Consider the following 20,705-nt stretch of genomic DNA (forward strand, 5'->3'; position numbering starts at 1 on the left):
TGAAGGCCATATACATCGTTTCCAGGGGTGCTGTTTTGTTGGGGTTTTTTTATTTATTTTTTTTTACAATTAATTACTTACACACATTCCTCAATACTATAAACTTTTTCATGTTAAAAGCAATAACAAACATTCTATTAACATAAAAAAAGAACATAGTACCTCTTTATTATACAGAATGTACTACAGCATACATGAATGAATCAAAAAACATTTTTTCCTGCAATATACTTCAGTGGGCTTTATGTCATTTTTGCAGGGAGTAAATCCAAATTACAAAAAAAATTAAACCAGAAAAAAAAAATATATATATATATATATAGAGAGAGAGAGAGAGAGAGAGAGAGAGAGAGAGAGCGAGAGAGAGTATTTTTATTATATATCTCCTGTTCATGGTTCATGTACAGCACAATAAAAATGTTATGCAAGTGGAAGTGATAGTTCAGTGGTTAAGGCATTGGGATGTACAGTTCAGTATCGATAAATGCATGTTAACTAATTGTAAAAAAAAACAACAACAAACGCATGGCAACAAACAAGGTTTTGTTCGTCTAGTAATTATGGTTTCTTTCAAAATTTGCCCTTTTTCTTGGTATTTTTCTTCATCTTCTTGCCTTGAAACTCTTTCTTGTTTTCCCCTTCCAGTTTGCGTTTCTTATCACTCTTGATGCTCACTATTGCTGTCTGGCCAGCTTTCTTCAGAACTTCAGTCCATTCTTCATCTTCGCCTCGAATCATGTACTGGGAAAGATCCATATCCTTAATCTTCATCATGTCTTCCTTGTGTTTCTCTTCGAACACTTTGGCAGCCTCGTCCAATTCTCGGTGCAACGCCTGGGCAGTCGGTTCCATGTCAACTTCTTTGACGGGAACCATATCCGCCTCGATTGCCTTCTCCTGGGTTGCGTTGAACAAGTGGACTACTTTACGCATGAGACGGTTGAACAGCCCCATGAGCTGAGAGCTGGGCAGCTTAATCTCTTTCTCTAGATTATCTATCGATTTGTGCTGTAAACCAAGTCCCAAGAGCAGAGCGGACTGTGCGGCCGATAGCGAGGTATCGCCGAGTCGTTTGAGGAAGAACATCCGTGCTATGGCAGGCACCATGTCCATAATCAGGTGGTAGTCAACCATGTTTCGGGAGTACATTTCCAAACGAGTCAGATCGTACGGGGTGAACTGGGCCGTTAATTCCGCGACCGTTAGAGTTGTCGGGCTGTCGTCTTTGATGTTCTTGTTCTGCAGTACGTTTAAGGCTAACGTGGGGCTGAAGCTGCTAAACTGGTAGGAGAGCAGAGAGAGGAATCTCCGTCGGAAATCCTTCCAGAAAGCTGGCAGCCAGTGACTCGGTTCTGCTGAATCCTCCGTGTTCAGTTCCTTCAGCATTACACACGAGTGCTCCCCTGTCAGGTCATTTGGAGTTTGTCTTAAATACACTGGAACAAACCCAGCCTTTTTCCAGAATTTGAGCAGCTGGGCCGTGAGGCCATACGAGACACCCAAGTAGTCCAGTCTTTCCGCGGTCCTCTCATTCAGCTTCAACAAGAGGGGTGGTAGATCCATTCGAGGAGACACAACCTCTTCTAAAAGGCTCATGGCCTCACTGCTGACAGAGTTGAATGCAACCGGGGTCGGCTGACTGTCATCCAAGAGCGGAAACTCGCCCTGATAGTACTGCTGAAGGAGCTGCAGAGCACGGGTCCCATAACCCATCCCCTGGTAGTCAGGGTTCACCGCAATTCGCACCACCCTTGCACCTGAGAGGCTCCCGAACTTAGAATCTTGAAATTGCTCCGATACAGTCCAAGGGATGAGGTCTCCGGAAGCCTTCTTCCCTCTGGACAAACTGTGGAGGATGGATTTTTGGGAAATCTCCCCCTCCAAACACACCTGCACAACTGCTAGGACCTCTGGCAGAGAGTTGTGTGTGTGTGGAACAGGAGGCAGCAAGCAGAAAAGATGGTGAGCTGGAGCATCCGAGAGCATCTGTAGGTCATTGGGGGAGTTCTTATAGTGAGACGATACGTAGAGTGCCATAAGACGCTGGAGGAAGGTTTCGGAGGCTTTGTGGTAACAGAAAAGAGTGTCACGGTTCACATAATACAGATTGCAGGTTTCGGGCAACGGACAGCCTGAAATGATACGCGGCACGCTCAAGCAGTCCAGACACAGGAGTTCGTTCAACCATTTCTCCACAGGATCTCCCTGAGCGTACCGAATAGACTCTTGGAGAGAAACTTCATGGAGCGAGCGCGCTGCAGCCAATCTGGCTGTGCTCGTGGCGCTGTTTTCAGCCGAGAGGCTCTGCTGGCTGTCTGCGCTTTGCTGGCGCAGCTGCTGAATCAGTTTGAGAGAAAGAGAGCGCCCGGTGCCTTCATACCCATTGATCGTAGAAGCCATGAACACAAGATAAGGCCCAAGCAGATTTTTCACCAGTGGCAACGGGATAGCAGCAGCCTCATCAATGACCACCAACTCGGCCTGGCCCAACTTGACCGCATCGGCAGGGTGGATGTACTGAATGGTCTGGCGATGCTCCTTGAAGATGTTCACTCTGACCACAGCTTTATTAAACTCAGGATTCAAAGATTGGACTATTTCGTAATCCATATGTTCCTGGTAGAGAAGCAAATCCAAGCCTTTGAATATGAACTCAAATAACGTGTGCAAATTGTCCGGGCTGGGCGAGGTGACGAATATGTTGGAATAGCCAAACGAAACAGCCCCAGCGATAGCTAATCCAAGTGCCGCAGACTTTCCCCGTCCTCTAGCGGCGGTGAGCGCTACCGTGCTCCGTAGGGTCTTTTCTGAAATCGCCTCGATGAACTTCAACACAGCTTTGGCCTGGTCCATTGTTTTACAGCAGTCTACTAAAGTACCCACTGACTGTGTGTCTTGCAGGGATTCTTTCAGGTCCTTTAGTTCCTGCTCTTGTGGCAGCAGAGCGTCGTCCTGTGTTTTAGGTGGCACAGCTTTGATGTTTGCGTTGTGTTTGGAGATCGGCAGAACATTGAGTTGATCATCGGTTACTATACAGGTCTTGCAGGAAGAAAGAGACAGTAGGAATCTTTCGTTGAATCTTCCCACAACATCCTGATGTGCCTCGGTCCGGTAGCGAGAATGGACATCCATTGTCATTGTGTACAGCTGCTTCAGTGAGTTCATGGTCCTCAGCAAGATGACCACGATACCACCACCTTCTACTGTTTCAATGGTTCGAGCCAGCAGGTTGGGAGTTAACGCCTCAAAATCCTGTAGAACACACATGCCATAGGTGTTGCCCAGAATCTTGTGAGTTTCATTGTAGTAACAATAACGGATATTGGTGGCAGCGATGAAGAGCTCAAAGGGATCATCCTGTTTGAGGTTCAGAGTACCAGTTTTGATCTTTTTCTGTAACTGCCGCATGCGTTTCTTCCGGTTACTGCTGAAGCCAAGCTCGTGCTTGTAACACCACAGGACCGAGGGTCGTGCTCGCACTGCGGCCTTGGAGAGCATGTGGTGCAGAATAACAACCTGGTCTCTGCCGTGATCACCTACTATCACAAACATTGTGCGATACCGCTGTGCGACTCCATTCTCAATCTGGACACGAATCCGATTATCAACCTTCTTCCGGTATGTCGCCATGCTTAAAAGTTTCTCTAGAAATGCTAAAAGCAACAACAACAACAAAAAAAACTCTACAAAACTCTCCGAGCTAACTCGCACACCGACCAGCACGGCACGTTCACATGGACCAAAGTACTTCCGGGTACGTCTTCTCGCGATTACGTCAACGAGATTTGGACGAGATTTGACATTGCGCCCGATACTGCGCATGCGCGTTTAGGCTTCTATCGCAGGAACGCCCTGCACTGCCTTAAGCAAGCTCCCCTGTTTTTTTAAGCGTTAACGCACGCCCGGTCTCGCACATGACGTAATTTCCTGGGCGTGGCTTATCCTGCGTGCCTCAGGACTCCTTTTTTCGGGTTGCCGGAGCAGAGTACTCGCTGCTCTCCATGCTGCGGCTCAGCGGGAAATGTATCGGTTACAGAAACAAGACAGAAGCAAAACTGGTGAGTCTTAAAAGAACTATAATTATTTTATTGTTATTATTTTAATTTAAACATGGTTTCAATGCTTTTGTTGCTTGAGGAAAGCAAAAAAAAGTGTAAATAACAAGAGCCAACGGCCGAATCCTAAACAACAACTGCCGCCTAAACATGTAGGTGAATGAGGGTATGAGATAATATCTTATATTTATATATATATATTCATTCTCTAAATGATGGGAAAGTTTGAAAACGTGTCTCCTACGTCATGTGGAGTAATTTGGGATTCAGATGACTGCGCTTACTGTAAGCATCATACGTAGTGGGCTTCTGTATGCTTTGTAGTAAACGGTATGTCCTGTAGGAAGCCGTTTGGGATTCAGCCTCCTAATCAGTACTGTAGGATGTCAAATAGTGTCTCCTGCACCTTACATAATGCACTATACCTCCAACAGGGAGCTATCGGACTGGCATAAAGTTGGCTTGATGTTGGACGTTCGATATTCGCTGATATGCTGAAATTAAGGGACCGTCTCTAAAGTGACATACGACATTGTTAAACACGTTTCTAACTTCAATAGCATTTGAACGGAATGACTTGCAGTCATATAACCCACTGGAAAGCGTTCGACTAGGTGTCGGGTATGACGCTTTTTAATAAATATCAAAAATCTAAAACGCGTGCGTTATAGCCGACACCTGGATGAACACTTTACAGTTGGTTATATGACTGTAAGTCATTCCCTTCAAATGCTATTGAAGTTAGAAACGTGTCTAACAGTGTAGTATGTAACTTTAGAGACGGTCCCTTAATGTCCAACGTCAAACCAACTTTATGCCAGTAGCTATTGGGTGTTTATCCCCTTACTCAATACATAATTGTGCTATATGGTGTGACTTAGTGTCTTCTGCACCCTACATAGTGCACTGTACCTCCAACAGGGAGCTATTGGGCGTTTATCCCCTTACTCAATACATAATTGTGCTATATGGTGTGACTTAGTGTCTTCTGCACCCTACCTAGTGCACTATACCTCCATCAGGAAGCACACTGGGATTCAGCTTACTATGTCTTATGTAAATACCCTATGTAGTGGGCTTCTGTATGCTTTGTAGTAAACTGTATATCCTGTGTGAGGCCGTTTGGGATTTCGTCCACTTGATTACTACAGAATTGTGCTACGGTGTATGAAAAAGTGGCTTCCGAATCCTACGTAGTGCACTCTATGTTCAGTAAGGAATCATTTCATATTACTGATTCATCCAGTTCTCTAAGTGCATCATGCAGGATAGTGGCTTCTGTTGTTTATGTAATGCTCTATCAGTTCAGATGGGAGCCATTTTGAGATCGATTCATTCAGGATTGATTCAAGGTTCTGATACACTCCAGGTTTTAGTGAGCGAACAGAGAAGTGTGAAGCTTTTTTTTTTTTGCTTATACTTCTTGTCCTGAGTGTAGGTAAACGTTTGCAAGTTGTATTGTGCTTATGGACGTATTCTTATTTGGTAATCACGATATAAACATTCCTCTATGCGTTCATTCCATTCACTGAATTACCGATTCACCACTGAACGCTTTGGCTCTTGTTTAGTGCTGATCGTGATTACACCCTCGTTGACGCTCACGGCATGAATCGGGTACATCAGCGCAGGAAGGACCAATTCCCTGTGGATTTTCATCAGACCAGACCGGCTTCGTCCATTACTCTATGGTCCAGTTCTGATGCCCATGTTCCCATATTGTAGGCGCTTTCGGCGGTGGACAGGGGTCAACATGGGCATTCTGACCGGCCTGCGGATACGCAGCAAACTGTGATGCTGAACTTTTCAGCAATTTGTACTACAGTAGCTCTTCTGTGGGAACGGATCAGTCGGACTAGTCTTCTCTCCCCACGTGCATCGACGAGCCTTGGGCACCCATAACCGTGTCGCTGGTTCACCGGTTGTCCTTCATTGGACCACTTTTAGGAGGTACTAATCCCCGCATAATGGGAACACCCCACAAGACCTGCTGTTTTGGAGACGCTCTGACCCAGTCGTCTAGCCATCAAAATGTATGTTTTCTTAAAGTCACTCAGATCCTTACGCTTGCCCATTTTTCCTGCTTCCAACACATCGACTTTGAGAACTGGCTGTTCACTTGCTGCCTAATATATCCCACCCCTTGACAGGTGCCATTGTAACGATAATCAATGTTATTGGCTGATCAGTGTGTGTGTATATATACATTGAGTCTCTAGAGTTTACACAGAGTGGCGCGAAGACCAAAAAACACCTGTTCAGAGGAGAATGGCCAGACTGGTTCGAGCTCACAGGAAGGCTGCGGTAACTCAATTAACCCCCCTTTACAACCGTGGTGAGCAGAAAAGCATCTCCGAACGCACGGTATGCTGAAGCTTGACGTGATTGGCTGCAACGGAGGTTGAAGTAGTTGCTGCCTGAAGAGGACAGGAAATGGAAAACACAATATTTTACGTATTAGTGATGCACGCCATGTGTCACAACGTGTATGTTTGCTGTGGTTTGACTAGCAACAAGGCACCGAGTGCTGCTTTGGTTTTAAATATTTTAGTTTAACGTTTGTACGATGTATAAATAGTGAAATAGTTGTTTCATTGAGTAACAGACCTGTTAAAAGCTCGGACAGCTAACGCTAATGAACATATTTAGAAAAGGTGCATCAGGATGTTGTTCTAGCGCAATATCAACACCGTATCATCATTTCGCCAAGCCCCGAGCCGAGTTTCCCAAAACAATCACGGCATAAAGGACGTCGAGCATCACGTTGAACAATCTACCAGTTAAGGTGGAAGTGTGTAATGCTTTCGGAAAACTGCGCCCTGATTGTGTTAGTGTGATTTTTATCTCCTGGTAAATACGTAGGAGCGGCGGGGAAGTCGGCAGCTTTTCTTAGCATTCTGCCCACCCTACATGCTAACAACAGCGTGTTTAAAGTGTTTCTTAAGGCTTTTAAGGACAGGGTTACACAAAGGTTAGTGACATTTCATCCAACCTAAATCTTTTACAGTAATCAGTAAAGATCTCCTGTTTTGCTACCAAGCGAGCTGACGCTAACGTGACGCTAACCGCTGTGTGTAAATACTAAAATCAGGGTTCGTACCAAGTGCTTGAAGCGCTTGAGTTTGGCTTTTTAGAAATGTAAGTACTGGAAAACCTTGAAAATTGCCATTTTCTATCTAGTGGTGCTTAAAAAGGGCTTGAATCATACAAAGTCAATAAATACGAAATCACTAAATAACTTTAAAGTGTTCATTTTCGGTCGAACACGAATACAATCCTTTCACTCAGAAATATAAAGCAGGAAGTATGCTTCACTTTTGACGCGTACCATAGGAACGGCGTACGGTACGCTCGACACAAAGCAGAGTGCGTGCGTGCCTACTTTTTACTCCAGAATTTATTTATTTTTAATTTTTTGGATTTTAAATAAAAATAAGACTTAATGTTTGAATGACATCTCTTGTGTAGGCCCTGGAAAACAAACGAAAACTAGTGCTTGAAAAGTCCTGTTTGTTTGTGCTTCGTGCTTGATCGTAAGCGAGTTCATTTCCAAATTCAGTCATTTATTCCTAACGATGTGTTCATTCTGCGTACTCTTGGGACAGTTTCCATTTGCATGATTTCACTGCTCGAGGGAACAATAGATGAAATATGTGGCACAGGGAATTAGTTGCTTGCCAACCGTATGATTGTTCATGAGTTTTTCCCCAATAGCCAGGTTCGTCTGTTTTCACTGACGTCTATATTTCTGTCAATTTGGTTCATTTCAGTAGATTTGAATGATGAAGTGGCACGACGTTGCGTGGTGTCGTGATACTACTTGGTATCGAGATACTTCAGCCAGTATTGTATCGTGAGATGTTTACGGTATCGTGACAACCCTGGCTAGTTGTAACGTGGTATCGTTTCTATAGTAACCTGATCTACATAACCACGAGGCAAAAAGAGTCAAACGTGCGGTGTACTTCAACAAAGAAAACCCACGTAAATCGTTGCTATGGTGACGTTTGTTTAACGCTTATGGAAGGAGTCTCCAGTGCCGGTGCTTTTGTTCATTCCCTCCTGGATTTCACGATCCAAGCAAAACCAAGCAAGCGCCGCAATATCTGGAGGAGCTTGGAATTCTTCAGACTTACTTACGGCTTTTTCCGTAGATTTGGGGCAAGAAACGGTCGCCATCATTTACCGACAAACCGCGCACGACAATTTCGCCGATCCGGGTAGTTTTCCGCACGAGCCGCATGAGCGTGTTCAGGACAGAGGACTTTGCGCTTTCTGGTTTCTCAGTAACACGACAAGCTGCATGGTTTCGTCTTATTCGTTTCAAGAAGGAGAGACAAAAAGAATCTCTCTCTAATCACTCGATTAGAGGAACTTGTCTCGTGGATGTTTCACAACACTAAATGTGGTTTAAAAAGCATGACACGTTTTATTAATAAATTAAAAATAGTAACATTTGGGGAAACTTCTGTAGAAGAGGAATTAAAAAAAAAAAAAACAACCCAAAACACTTCAGGACGTGCTTTGCGTTCGGCCGTATCGCACCAAACTGTACTGGATTATCTTCCCGTATCGAGCACGCCGTGTCATGTGGTCTGTCGTCCTTGCGTCTGTTATCGTGATATCGTCACTTGTTCTCAAAGACTAGGCGAAAACTGTATTATGTGCACACGTCTGCTGTAGATCTGCTCATGTTCTTACTCGGGTTTTCCAGACGCCGAGGCCAAATGACAAAACCGCAAGCAAGCCAAACAGGAAAAGAGGGATCGAGCAGAGTCGCTCGTAACATCAACACAAACACAAGCCTCACGATGTGTTCGTTATTATTATTTATTTAAAAAAAAATTTTTTTGCATTGCGTCCCTCGGGCATGCTGGAGCAGGTGTGTGTGTGTGTGTGTGTGTGTGTGTGTGCTCATGATATTAGTGGAATGCATGAATCATTAATCAAACTGCACAGGAATAGTAGATTTTACCTCCGGCCACAAAATCCTTACTTGACCTATATACACACACACACACACACACACACAAACATGACACAATGGTACGCTTCCTTGTGCTTTTTAAACAGTGAGATCACTCTCATGTTGATTTTGTGTTAACACGGACCTACGTGTGCACACGGGTTTAGAATAACATCTCCCTGAAGAATAATGCCATAAGGTTATTGACCTCTGATTGTACACATACACACACACACACACACACACACACACACACACACGTAAATCCCCGCAGGGATGTGAAAATTCACTTAGGACATGATGATTCAGCTGCTTGTGCTTTTTACATGCAATAGATCAGACCTAATGTCCACCAGTCACATGAATTTCAGGAAATGATTTCGAATGAAGCCATAAATAAGACCTGGACCAATCAGAATCCGGTGGAACTTGGCGTCCTGGTTCATTTTCCACTGGTCTCGGCTTCAGATACTCCACCCACAGCCCACAAATCATCTGATACTCGGGGCCTGTTTACACCGGGTCGCTTCACGCGCTTGCTCTGATCGGATACCGATCTGATTTGTTAAAACACTTGGCCGGACCTTCGATCATCTTTGTGTCAGCCTGCAAAGCGATTTAATGAGGAGGCACACTCCTCTCCCTCAGGTTATACCGGTCGATAAGTTGTTTTCGCTTCTGGCGTGGCTAAAGCGCGTGACGAACTTCCGTTTGGGAGGAGAAAAGCGCTGACGATCGCGTTCAGACCTGCATGTTATTCGCACGTGCATGCGCCGTTAGACGGGAAAGTCTGTGGTCGGTTGTTTGCAGTGTCACTCAAACGGCCTCTTCTTCCAAGTAGTTAATACCCATCAAAGCGGGTAGGGTTTTAAACTTCGTCTAAAAACAGTCAAACCTTATGACCTACCGAGTTGCAACTATCTTTCGACACGGGTATCTGAGGCGTAGTGGTCAAACACGCTCACCTCACCCGCGAAAGGTCCCCGAAACCAGCCGCAAACGTGTGGTTACTTGTAGAGAAGTAGTGGCTCAGTGGTTTCTGATCTGAAAGTTGGGATTCAACCTCAGTATTGCCAAACTTTCACCATTGGGCCCCTGAGCAAGACCCTTGACCCTTTCGGCTCCCGGGGCACCATATCATGGCTGGCTCAGTGGATAAAAACATTGGACTACCAATCAGAAGGTCGTGATCCTACAAATCCGTGTAGTTTAAAAAAAAAAAAAATGTTGAAAAAAGAAAAACGCGGCAAAAAAAATTTCGACCGGAACAATCGCAAAAAAAAGCTCCTGTGAAATTCCGTACGGCCTGATGATACTACCGGACCTTCACAATCCTTCATTTATCAGCACTGGGGGAACAGCGGTGAATGGACTTTACGCTGACGCACACACAGGTAGGTTTGATTTACAGGCCACCGTTCTGTTTAGTTTCCCAGTGTATGTGTAACGTGTGTGTGTGTGTGTGTGTGTGTGTGTGTGTGTGTGGTTGCATCATTCTATCTGAAGATGAGTGACAGAATGACGAGTGGAAGAACATGGGAAGCAGAATGAGTTTGTAGGATGTTATCTGTATGTTTAACATTTAAGGTAGGTGTGTGTGTGTGTGTGTGTGTGTGTTTTGTTCAACTTGTGGGTTAAGGAAGCAGCAGGTAGGGACATGGTGTCCTTGGAGAATCGTAGTCCAAAAACAGATCAGACAACAGGCCCTTTGTTTGTGTGGGAAATAGTGTGTGGGAAATAGTGTGTGAAGGAGGTGAAGAAGTGTGTGTCTGTTGTGTGTTTCTTGGACCTAAAGTACAGAAACGAGAGAATAATAAGCATCAGTGTTAATATTTAATGATATTCAAGAGAATTCATTGATGATTATCTTGAATGAATTGAACCCCACACACACACACACACACACACACACACACACACACACACACACACACACACGCTGTATTGGGTCCATTGTAAACATGTTGCTCACCAGAAGGTCCAGTAGTTTGTGTGACAGAAAAAGACCCAGTGTTTACAGCGTTCATCAGACTGTCTGTGGGCGGAGTGTCTGACACTGACATGAAGAAGACAGATGGACAGGAATGTCCTCAAACACAGCAGCTCCTTTCACTGTAGTGTGAAGGTGCACAAAAAGAGGTCCTTTGGTTGTAAAGAATAATTGGAAGATGGTGTGTGTGTGTGTGTGAGAGAGAGAGAGAGACGGACGGACGGATAAGGAAAGTCTTAAGTACTCTGTACGTGTGTGTCCATGAGGTGGGCTGCACTAGCCTGGTGTTACCGCATGACCCAGGAAGCCGCTTCAGAGTGGATAAGTGGTCGAATGAGGCGGACAGGCAGAGAGGGGGAGACCGAGGTAGGCTGAGGCAGAGAGGGTGTGAGAGAGGCAGACAGACAGAGATATGGAGAGACAGAAAGATAGACAGACAGACAGATGGAGATGGGCAGACAATGGCTGAGAGAAAGAGATGGACAAAGAAAGATAGAGAGACACACAGATGGACAAGAGAAGAGACGAACACACACACACATACACTTGTTATTCCTTACACACACTGAAAGCTGAGCTTTATCAACACACACACACACACACGTGTATACTGTTACCAGTAAAACACACTGAACTGTGTGGAATTGAATTGAACGAAGAAGCATAGTGAGGTGGAACATGGGAACATTTGTAGGGCTTAGAGAGAGAGAGAGAGAGAGTGTGTGTGTGTGTGTGTGTGTGTGTGCGCGCCTGTTTACTGGATACCCACCCCAAATAGTGTGATTAGCCTGCAGTTGTGCTGGGAAAGGAGCCGCCCAAAGACCGATTACACACGCACGCACACACACACACACACACAGATGGATACAGAAGAGCACGTGAATGAAAGAGAGAGAAGAGACTTTGTGAGGATCTTATCTTTCTCACGCTCTCTCCCTCTCTCACACTCACGCGCACACACACACACACACACACGCACAATGTCCCATTTATTTGATGGGATTTGAAAAGAAATGCTCAAGAAATAGGTGTTTATTTTGTGCAAATAAAATGTAACAGCACACAGTTCCTCCACTGGTCCCTCCATGTTAGCAGCATTAGCATTGTGAGGTAAAACATGCCTATAATTCCAGTCAGAATGACTGTGTGTGTGTGTGTGTGTGTGTGTGTGTGTAATGATTGTACAGGAGTTGGCGTAGAGACGTCATTCTGTCTGCGCTGAGTCACTTTTCCTGACCCCCATGATCTCACACACTCCCACACACATACAGTGAAAGAGATTTCACTCCGTCTGTGAAATCTCACTTCCTCTCCGCCCCCCCCCCATAACATCGCTCGTTTTTTCTTCCTAACTCCATCCTCCGCACTATTCTTTTTCTCTCTTCACTTTAGTTTCTTCTTCTTTTCCCGCCTGACTTTAACCGTAACGTGAAAAAGCATTTATTCGAATGAAATCAGCGTTTCCAGCGTTCTTTCACAAAAAAAAAAAAAATGGTAAGAATAATGGTGAAAAACAGCATGGAAAAACGCAAGAGGGTAAAATTGGGTGGGAGGGACGGGATACCGTAGGTGATACCGTCCCTCCCCTGTCAATCACAGAGACGCTAGGCAATTGAGGGACGTGGTAGCTCGGTGGTTAAGAGGTTGGACTACAGTTCAGAAAGTCGAGAGTTCAATCCCGGCACCACCGAGCTGCCACTGCTAGGCTCTTAACCCTCAACTGCTTGGATGTATAAACGAGATCAATGTAATTGGCGCTTCTGTGAGATGGTGTATGTGGAAGTGTGTTGCATCATGAGCAGAGTAGTTGATGTAGAGGTTGGCTTCCCGTGTCTCTACGGAAGCTCATTCTTGCCCCACCCATCCCCGGTTGGTGGCTGATTGGAGAGCGATAACATGTTTTCAAAACATATTTGGTTCATTACAAGCTAATTATGTATACATGATCGAATCCGATTTATTTTGTGCGTGTGTAACAATTCCAAACTTTATCCACAAGAACAAACTTACAATCTTTTTTTTTTTTGAGCAGTCGACGATGACGGCGTGGGAGTGCTACCCCTCCCCGAACCCCTTTATAGACCTGCTAAGGCATTGTTTTTGGCGGCTTTTTCGACACTCTTTGTTTCTCCTGACCTTCGTCTTTTACGATCGTCTGCTGGAACGGCTTTTCCTCGTTTTCACTCCGTTATTGAATAGGACCGTGTGCGTCTCTGTTTAGTAACTCGCTTAATCGAAATGACTCACGTCTTCCGTCTACTGTTGACGACCAGAAAGATCTGTTTCGTGTTTTTACAGCCGTGCGTCCATCGTTGTGTTCGCGAAGGCCTGTGTTCATCACGTCTGATCTTTTCCTCCAGGCAGTCCATCACGGGAAAAGCATTCATTTAGAGGAAGCAGTGTACTTGAACGGGCACACACACACACACACACACACACACACACACACTTTGTCTGGGATGATTCAGACTGTGGGCAGCTGTGAGTAATTTAGCCACTTCAATCTGGCATCCACATTGCAGGGCAGAAATAGCTGCATGTGTAACTGTCTTTACGCGTTCCAGTTAATGGCTAGTTATCTGTCATCTGAATTGCTTCCGAGAGCCGACCGAGACTTTGAAAAGCTGCAACCGTTTATAGTCTTTCAGAACAGGAGGAGGAGGAGCTTAACTGTCCATCAAACAAGGGGGAGTAACTACAAAGGGTAGTAAAACAGGTCTTCCTTAGCGATGCTTTTGTGTCGCTTCAAGCCATAAAATCCCGATGAATCCGTTTCAGGGTTCTGTTTGAGGTTGTAATACACGAGGGAGTTTGGCGCGGTCGTGAACGTGTGTTCCAAACCTTAGTCTTGTCTGCTTTTTACATTAAAACGTTTACATGGACAACAACAATCCGATACGAACCCGATTAAGACGATACTCTGAATAAGAAACTAGCATGTAAACAGCCGTTTCTGCTGACCTTAATCCGATTAAAGTCATACCGGAAGTGAACACAAATGGAATTAAGGCGTGTGGAGTATTCCAGTTTTAGTCGCATTATCGACGTGTATTACAGACACCTTAATCACACTATTAACGTCGTGTGAGAGTTTTCACCGCATTTTGCGACAGGACACGTACACACACGGCAGCGCTCGACCGTTTGACGGCAAACAAGAGAGCACGGCTGCGTCCCAAACCGCGTACTTGCCTCCCTATATAGTAGGACACATATGTCTATTTGCACGTATAGCATGACAAATAATTACCCGCACTCGAAGCGTTCGTAAAACTAAAAATAAAGACACCCAAAACTGTATACGGTTCCATAACGAAGACCAACTGTATGTCGATACGTGAAATTCTGGAGGGAACGTCGGACGGCGTGGCGCGGGGACGTAATGACGTGCGCCGTTAATCGATCTATGTTCTATAACGTGTAAAACGGGGACATGAAAGGAGTATTCTAAAAGCGACTCATGTAAACACCTTAATCAGAATATTATACGTCTCATCCAGAATAAGGTCCATCATTAGATTACTGCTGTCCGTGTAAACGCGGTCCGTGTCACATGGTGCTATACAGCCCCAGACTATTTATATTGGTATTGCATGGGTATGCATAGTTAAACACAAGTATAATCCAGCCTTGAGCATAATGTGACTAAGAAAACTGACATAAAATGGAAGGAAAAAAAAAAAAAGATCTCCGATTGATGCGGCTCGTTTTTAAAGGAACGCCTCACTATGAGAAATGTTAAACGAATTCCCACTAGTTCCGCCCACCATTCATTCTCGTGTGGGGAGTGTGTACATGCATGTATGCAGGAGCACCGCTAAGGGAGGGTGTGGTAGCAACACTCTAATTAGTTGAAGCCTCAGGTTTAACGGCATAGCCGTTAATGCTAAATTGGGTTCCCGGCAATGCATTGTGGGTGGGGAAGGGTGGGGGGGCACAGTGCTGTTCCGAATTACATACCAACTGATGCGCATACACACGTGTGTCTTTACTTCATGCTCAACCTTTACAGCCTCTTTTACTCAGCTTTCTTACACACACACACAAATTTCACACTTAATCTTTACTGCCTCTTTTACAGTCTTTCCCATATACCTCCTCCACACACACACACACACACACACACACACTCCACTGTGCTTCCTTTCGGTGTTTGTGTTCCTTCTGATTTTATCTGAATTTGAATTTCAGGCCTGAGAAAGGATTGAAAAGTATGCAAAGTGTGTGTGTGTGTGTGTGTGTGTGTGTTTCCTGGGAAAGCAGATAAATCAATCTTGATAGGAAAGGATGCTTTATTGAGGCAGGTTAATTAACCATATAAGTTTAATTACTGTATGGTTACTGTAATAATAGTCAGAGGGCTATGCCATGACCTGTGCCCTTTCACACACCTGTGTCCATGACTAACCGACATGTACATCATGCGGGCCTTATGTAACTCTGACTTACTTATAGGAGCGCATGACCTCTGTATACAGGCTTATAACACTCATATGGCAGGTATTTATTTATTTATTTATTTATCAGTCAAATTGGGTGTTCGTGTTAAACCTCAAGCACACAATGATGCGTATCATGACCACGCCTTATTTAGCATTCGAGACCATGAATATCACCACCTGACACCTAAAGTAGTGATGTAACGTTGCATTTATCGACCGTAAACATATCCCCTTAAGGTTCCTATTTGTACGTCTGCTATTCTTATAACTTGGCCCTGTTGTAAACAGGCTATCCGTTTCCCCAGATTTAAATAGATGAAACGTGGTGTGTAATTGACCGTAAAGTGAGCGGAGTGGCCTCCATAATGGACGTGTTGCCGGATAACGAAATAAACAATAGCAGCGTGTGTCGGTAGCATCTGGATAATGGGAACGCGCGCTTTTAGTCTCATTAGCAAGGGTTTTGTGGGGGGGGTTTTTTCTTTCTTAATTTGACAGACGCTATTATCCGAGGTGACTTAAAAATGACTGCAGTTCAGACATGGTGCCTAAAAGAAACATGGAACTGGAGTCGATAAGAAGTGCTGCGAGACTAAAAGCCCTTTTATGTGGGAATTGAGCGATCGATAACGATGAAGTCTGTTGGGATATTGGGACAAGACGTTTAACGTCTACAGGAAATTCGGCGTAAAAATAAGTTCGTTCGTTCAACATCTAACATGGAATTTCCCAGCATGCCAAAATGATTTAATCTGCACTCGGGATAACCTCTTGCCATCAGACCGGCTGGCACAAATAGACCCGATGAAAGCCAAACCCCGTGCTCACGGTCGCTCAGACATCAACCATATCTTCCCTGAAGTCACGTGTGGATGATTTTTTCCCGCGGAGATCTGGCAACTCTGCAGCATCACACACCCATATCAGTAAAGAAAGAAATATACACCCATTCGAGAAATATTCCAGGGATATAGCTTCACCTTTTGTGTGCATACAATTCACAGCACACTTGGGTCGGCCATCCTCGCCCTCTCTATTAAAGATACTGTTTAAGCACAAGATCCTGAAGATGCTGGTGTTTTTTGGTCCAGCGCTTTACACCGTGTCTCATTCACCCGTTCACACACACACTCACACAGCAATGGTGGCAGAGCTGCCATGCAAGGCGCTAACGTGCCATCGGGAGCAACTCGGGGTTCAGCGTCTCGCCCAAGGACACCTCGGCACGTGGAGACACGTGGGCCGGGAATCGAACCGCCGACACTACGATTAGTGGACGACCCGCTCTACCACCTGATCCACAGCCGCCCCAAATGATCCCTCTTTTAAAAACATCTTGCAGATTCTGCGTGGCATATGTAAACTGATGGCTGCAACAGTACGTTAGGCGTAATAGGATCACATGGTATAGGAGCGTGCAGAAGGATACTGGTGGACACAGATACCGGTGTCTGTCCACATGGTAGCGGCCTGACACCACGTCTGTCTCCACGTGTTCTTGCAAAAACATTCACACCATGATATTCAATTCATTGTATTTAAAGACCTCAATTCATAACTAACTCTCTCTCTCTCTCGCTCTCAGGTAAACCATCATGATTCCCGTAACCGAGTTGCGTTATTTTGCCGAGACACAGCCGGCGTACCGGATCCTGAAGCCATGGTGGGACGTTTTCACCGACTACATTTCCATCGTCATGCTGATGATCGCCGTGTTCGGGGGCACACTGCAGGTCTGCCTTTCTATTCATCTATCCCTTTTTCTCTCTCTCTGTCTCTCTCTCTATGCACGGGAAATGGATGAAAGCGCACTGCCGTGTCCAGATCACGATGTGAAAATGTGAAGGCAGAATAAAGAGACTGATTTGCGACTATCTGAAGTAGGAGGGAAGATGTGGTAACGGCCGATGGAAGGAAGCACTTCAGCACTGTGCTTCTTTTAATGCTGTTACTCATCTCCGGAACGTCATTTAATGGAAACGCAATGACTTCTCATAGTGCCTTTCGGGAAATTCGCTTAAAAAGCGCTCGGGTGGAAGCGTAGCTCTGGGTGTCTTCCTGCTCGTTCATGCCCATTCGAACCACGTGATGGCTTGTTGATGAGCTGGGTGAGCTTGAGCAGCAGAAGTTATTCCTAGAGTTATTCCACAGCCCTGATCTAAACTTCTGTGTGTGTGTGAGAAAGAAAGAGAGAGAGAGAGATTTCCTGCACTTTTGGTCTCGGATAAGCCAGGACATGATGATCCTGGCCTGTCTTCCCAACCTTAAGATTCAAATCAGCTCCCCACTGGGCGTCTGAAAGTAAATACCCTCTCTAGACTGCACATCATCATACGGTTTCCTTTAGATTTTTAGCAGCTACAAGGCCAAGCTTTCTTTAGGGCTGGGGTCTTCTCATTCATTTGCAGTGTACCATAAGAACCGTTCTGCAGTATATTTGCCTAAGCTTCTTGCCTTTTATATTGTTCAGCAGTACGATTTCTCACTTCTTTAGCAATAGGGTCAACACCATTAGAACCCCAGTGGACTCGAGGAACGGGAGAGGTAATAACCGCTCTAACACACTCCTCTTTTGGCTTTAGGTGACCCAGGACAAGATGATCTGCCTGCCATGCAAGTGGGTGGTAGATGGACGCTGCGAGCCACTAAACACCAGCAGCGCCGTCCCTCGGCCCGAGCCGCGCGGCATCCAGTACGAGCTGGACCGGCACCAGTACAACTACGTGGACGCCGTGTGCTACGAGCACAAACTGCACTGGTTCGCCAAGTACTTCCCGTACCTGGTGCTGCTTCACACGCTGGTGTTACTGGCATGCAGCAACTTTTGGTTCAAGTTCCCGCGCACCAGCTCTAAGCTCGAGCATTTCGTCTCCATCCTGCTCAAGTGCTTCGACTCGCCGTGGACCACGCGCGCCTTATCCGAGACCGTGGCCGAAGAAAACGACCCCAAGGCGGCGGGCAAAAACGACGATCTGAACGACGCGAACGAGAAGAAGAAGGCGTCGAGCGTGAGCGATCAGGACGTGGAGGCCAGCATACCCATGCTGCAGCGCACCAAGTCGCGCATCGAACAAGGCATCGTCGATCGCTCGGAGACCGGAGTACTGGACAAGAAAGAAGGAGAGCAGGCCAAGGCACTTTTTGAGAAGGTGTGTGTGTGTGTGTGTGTGTCTGAAGCAACCACTAAGAATTGTTTTCGTCTTTCAGTTCTGTAAACGATTGATAAACGAGGCCCAGTGTCACAAACCAAGTAGTGAGTGAACTATGTATGTGTGTTTTTATATTAAATGCATAGGGAGGGGACCTATGAGGGCACTTTGCATGCAGGTATACCGGGGTTCATCTCACATTTATCATCTTTATGAGGCGTGTATGAGTGTGTAGCGCCCATACACAGCACTCGATGGTGCAAAATGTGTACAGCTTACAGGGACATGTGATCAGTTTCAGCTCTAAAGCAGGACGAAGAGAAACTGCTGAGTGAATCATGCATACTAGATCATGTCCCTGTATCTGTCCTCTATTTCACCTATTCAGCAATGTAACCAATATCCATCAAGGGCACTAAACACTTGGATTCCTTTACTGTTGACAAGTCAGATCAGAATAGAAAGATGCCTTGTATTTTTACAAATACCCCCCTTATAGCTTGGAGTTATTTATTCTCTGAATAAATGAGAGGAAATTCTTTCTCACATCTTTGGACAATGGTACATGAAGGCATGTTCCGCCTGTCCTTGCCCTGATGCCCCAGAGGGATTTGCATACCACCATGTTCAAATTAGGACTTTATTTTTGGAGAGGAAGTTTCTTGTCATATCAGAAATGATTAAGTCGAGATCCGACTGGGTGGCGAGGAGATTAAGCACCGGAAACGTTATTCAACGGTTTCAACCAGATCGCCTTCTTTTAACGGCGCGTTCGAGTCCTACTGGGATGTTCGTGTTTACGAGTTGGGAAGTTGGAATTACGTCGTCACGTGCGTTCAAGTCACTTCAAAATTACAGCGAGGTTGTTGTTTTTTGTTTTTTTTTTCCTAGAAAATGAAAAGCAAAGAATGCGCATCAGGTGTGTTTTTTTTGTTGTTGTTGTTGTTTCTATAGTAACAACTTGCACAGAGCCTCGTGTGGTGGACTTGTGTAATTGCTGATACGATGATTCTTTCTGTGAGATGTTTATTTAGCGTGTTTGAAAGGAGCCTTCGGTAAAAAGTCCCGGAAAATTCTTCAAGATGATGGGGTTTGGTTTTTTTTTTTCGTTCCTGGTTGCTTAGTAACAGGACAACTTGCAGTGTAACCATACATAGATTAAAAAGTATGAAATCCAAATTCAGCAGAATTTCTGCCCCGTGTAACTTCTCTTCCGCGCTTCTGAGCAGGTAAAGAAGTTCCGCATCCACGTGGAGGAGGGTGACATCGTCTACCGCCTCTACATCCGCCAGACCATCATCAAAGTCATCAAGTTCGTTCTGATCATCAGCTACACGGCGTACTACGTGCAGTTCATCACGTTCGACATCAAGTGCAAAGTAGACATCGAAAGGCTCACGGGCTACCGGATGTACTACTGCGCACACCCACTGGCCACCCTGTTCAAGATCCTGGCCTGGTTCTACATCTCGCTGGTCATCATCTACGGCCTGATCTGCATGTACACGCTGTGCTGGATGCTGGGCCGCTCGCTCAAGCTCTACTCGTTCGAGTCGATCCGCGAGGAGAGCAGTTACAGCGACATCCCCGACGTCAAGAACGACTTCGCCTTCATGCTGCACATGATCGACCAGTACGACCCGCTGTACTCGAAGCGCTTCGCCGTCTTTCTGTCCGAGGTGAGCGAGAACAAGCTGCGCCAGCTCAACCTCAACAACGAGTGGACGCTGGAGAAGCTTCGGCAGAGGATCACCAAGAATTCACAAGACAAGCTGGAGCTGCATCTGTTCATGCTCAGCGGCATTCCAGACACCGTGTTCGACCTGCTAGAGCTTGAGGTAGGCGATGAGGCAAAATTTTCACACCACGATAACTGCCTTCATTTTTTTGTCACGGTATGCAGTAATGTATTTAGTACTCCGTCTGTTTAACCGAAAAGGAAGTTCACCAGCCATCTCGGACGGGGATTAGCTTTATTATATGTCTTGGCTTTTACATGGAATTCGTTTACTTGCGATCAATTGATGTTAACTAACCCCAAATGTACCTGACCATCTCTCATCCATTTTCTCTGATCTCTGAATTTGAGCCTTTCTGTTTATT

General features: G+C 45.4%; 2 protein-coding genes across 3 annotated transcripts in view; one reads left to right on the top strand and one right to left on the bottom strand.

Annotated features, from left to right (window-relative positions):
* On the bottom strand, positions 1-3,934 carry nat10 (N-acetyltransferase 10). The gene has a single exon (XM_053649341.1). The coding sequence runs from the start codon at positions 3,820-3,822 to the stop codon at positions 571-573; it is 3,252 nt and encodes a 1,083-aa protein (XP_053505316.1). The 5' UTR covers positions 3,823-3,934; the 3' UTR covers positions 1-570.
* Positions 3,919-20,705, top strand: part of lrrc8aa (leucine rich repeat containing 8 VRAC subunit Aa) — a 24,089-nt gene continuing 7,302 nt past the window's right edge. The window contains exons 1-4 of one of the 2 annotated variants that reach the window (XM_053649343.1): positions 3,919-4,058; positions 17,039-17,186; positions 18,036-18,602; positions 19,832-20,440. In XM_053649343.1, coding sequence (XP_053505318.1) covers positions 17,049-17,186; positions 18,036-18,602; positions 19,832-20,440 — 1,314 coding nt within the window. In that variant the 5' untranslated portion in view covers positions 3,919-4,058; positions 17,039-17,048. Of the gene's footprint in view, positions 4,059-7,937; positions 10,416-17,038; positions 17,187-18,035; positions 18,603-19,831; positions 20,441-20,705 lie in introns of those variants that run through there. The other variant, XM_053649344.1, reaches the window with a different exon arrangement.

The sequence above is a fragment of the Ictalurus furcatus genome, chromosome 18 (assembly GCF_023375685.1).
Source record: "Ictalurus furcatus strain D&B chromosome 18, Billie_1.0, whole genome shotgun sequence".
Classification (NCBI taxonomy): domain Eukaryota; kingdom Metazoa; phylum Chordata; class Actinopteri; order Siluriformes; family Ictaluridae; genus Ictalurus; species Ictalurus furcatus.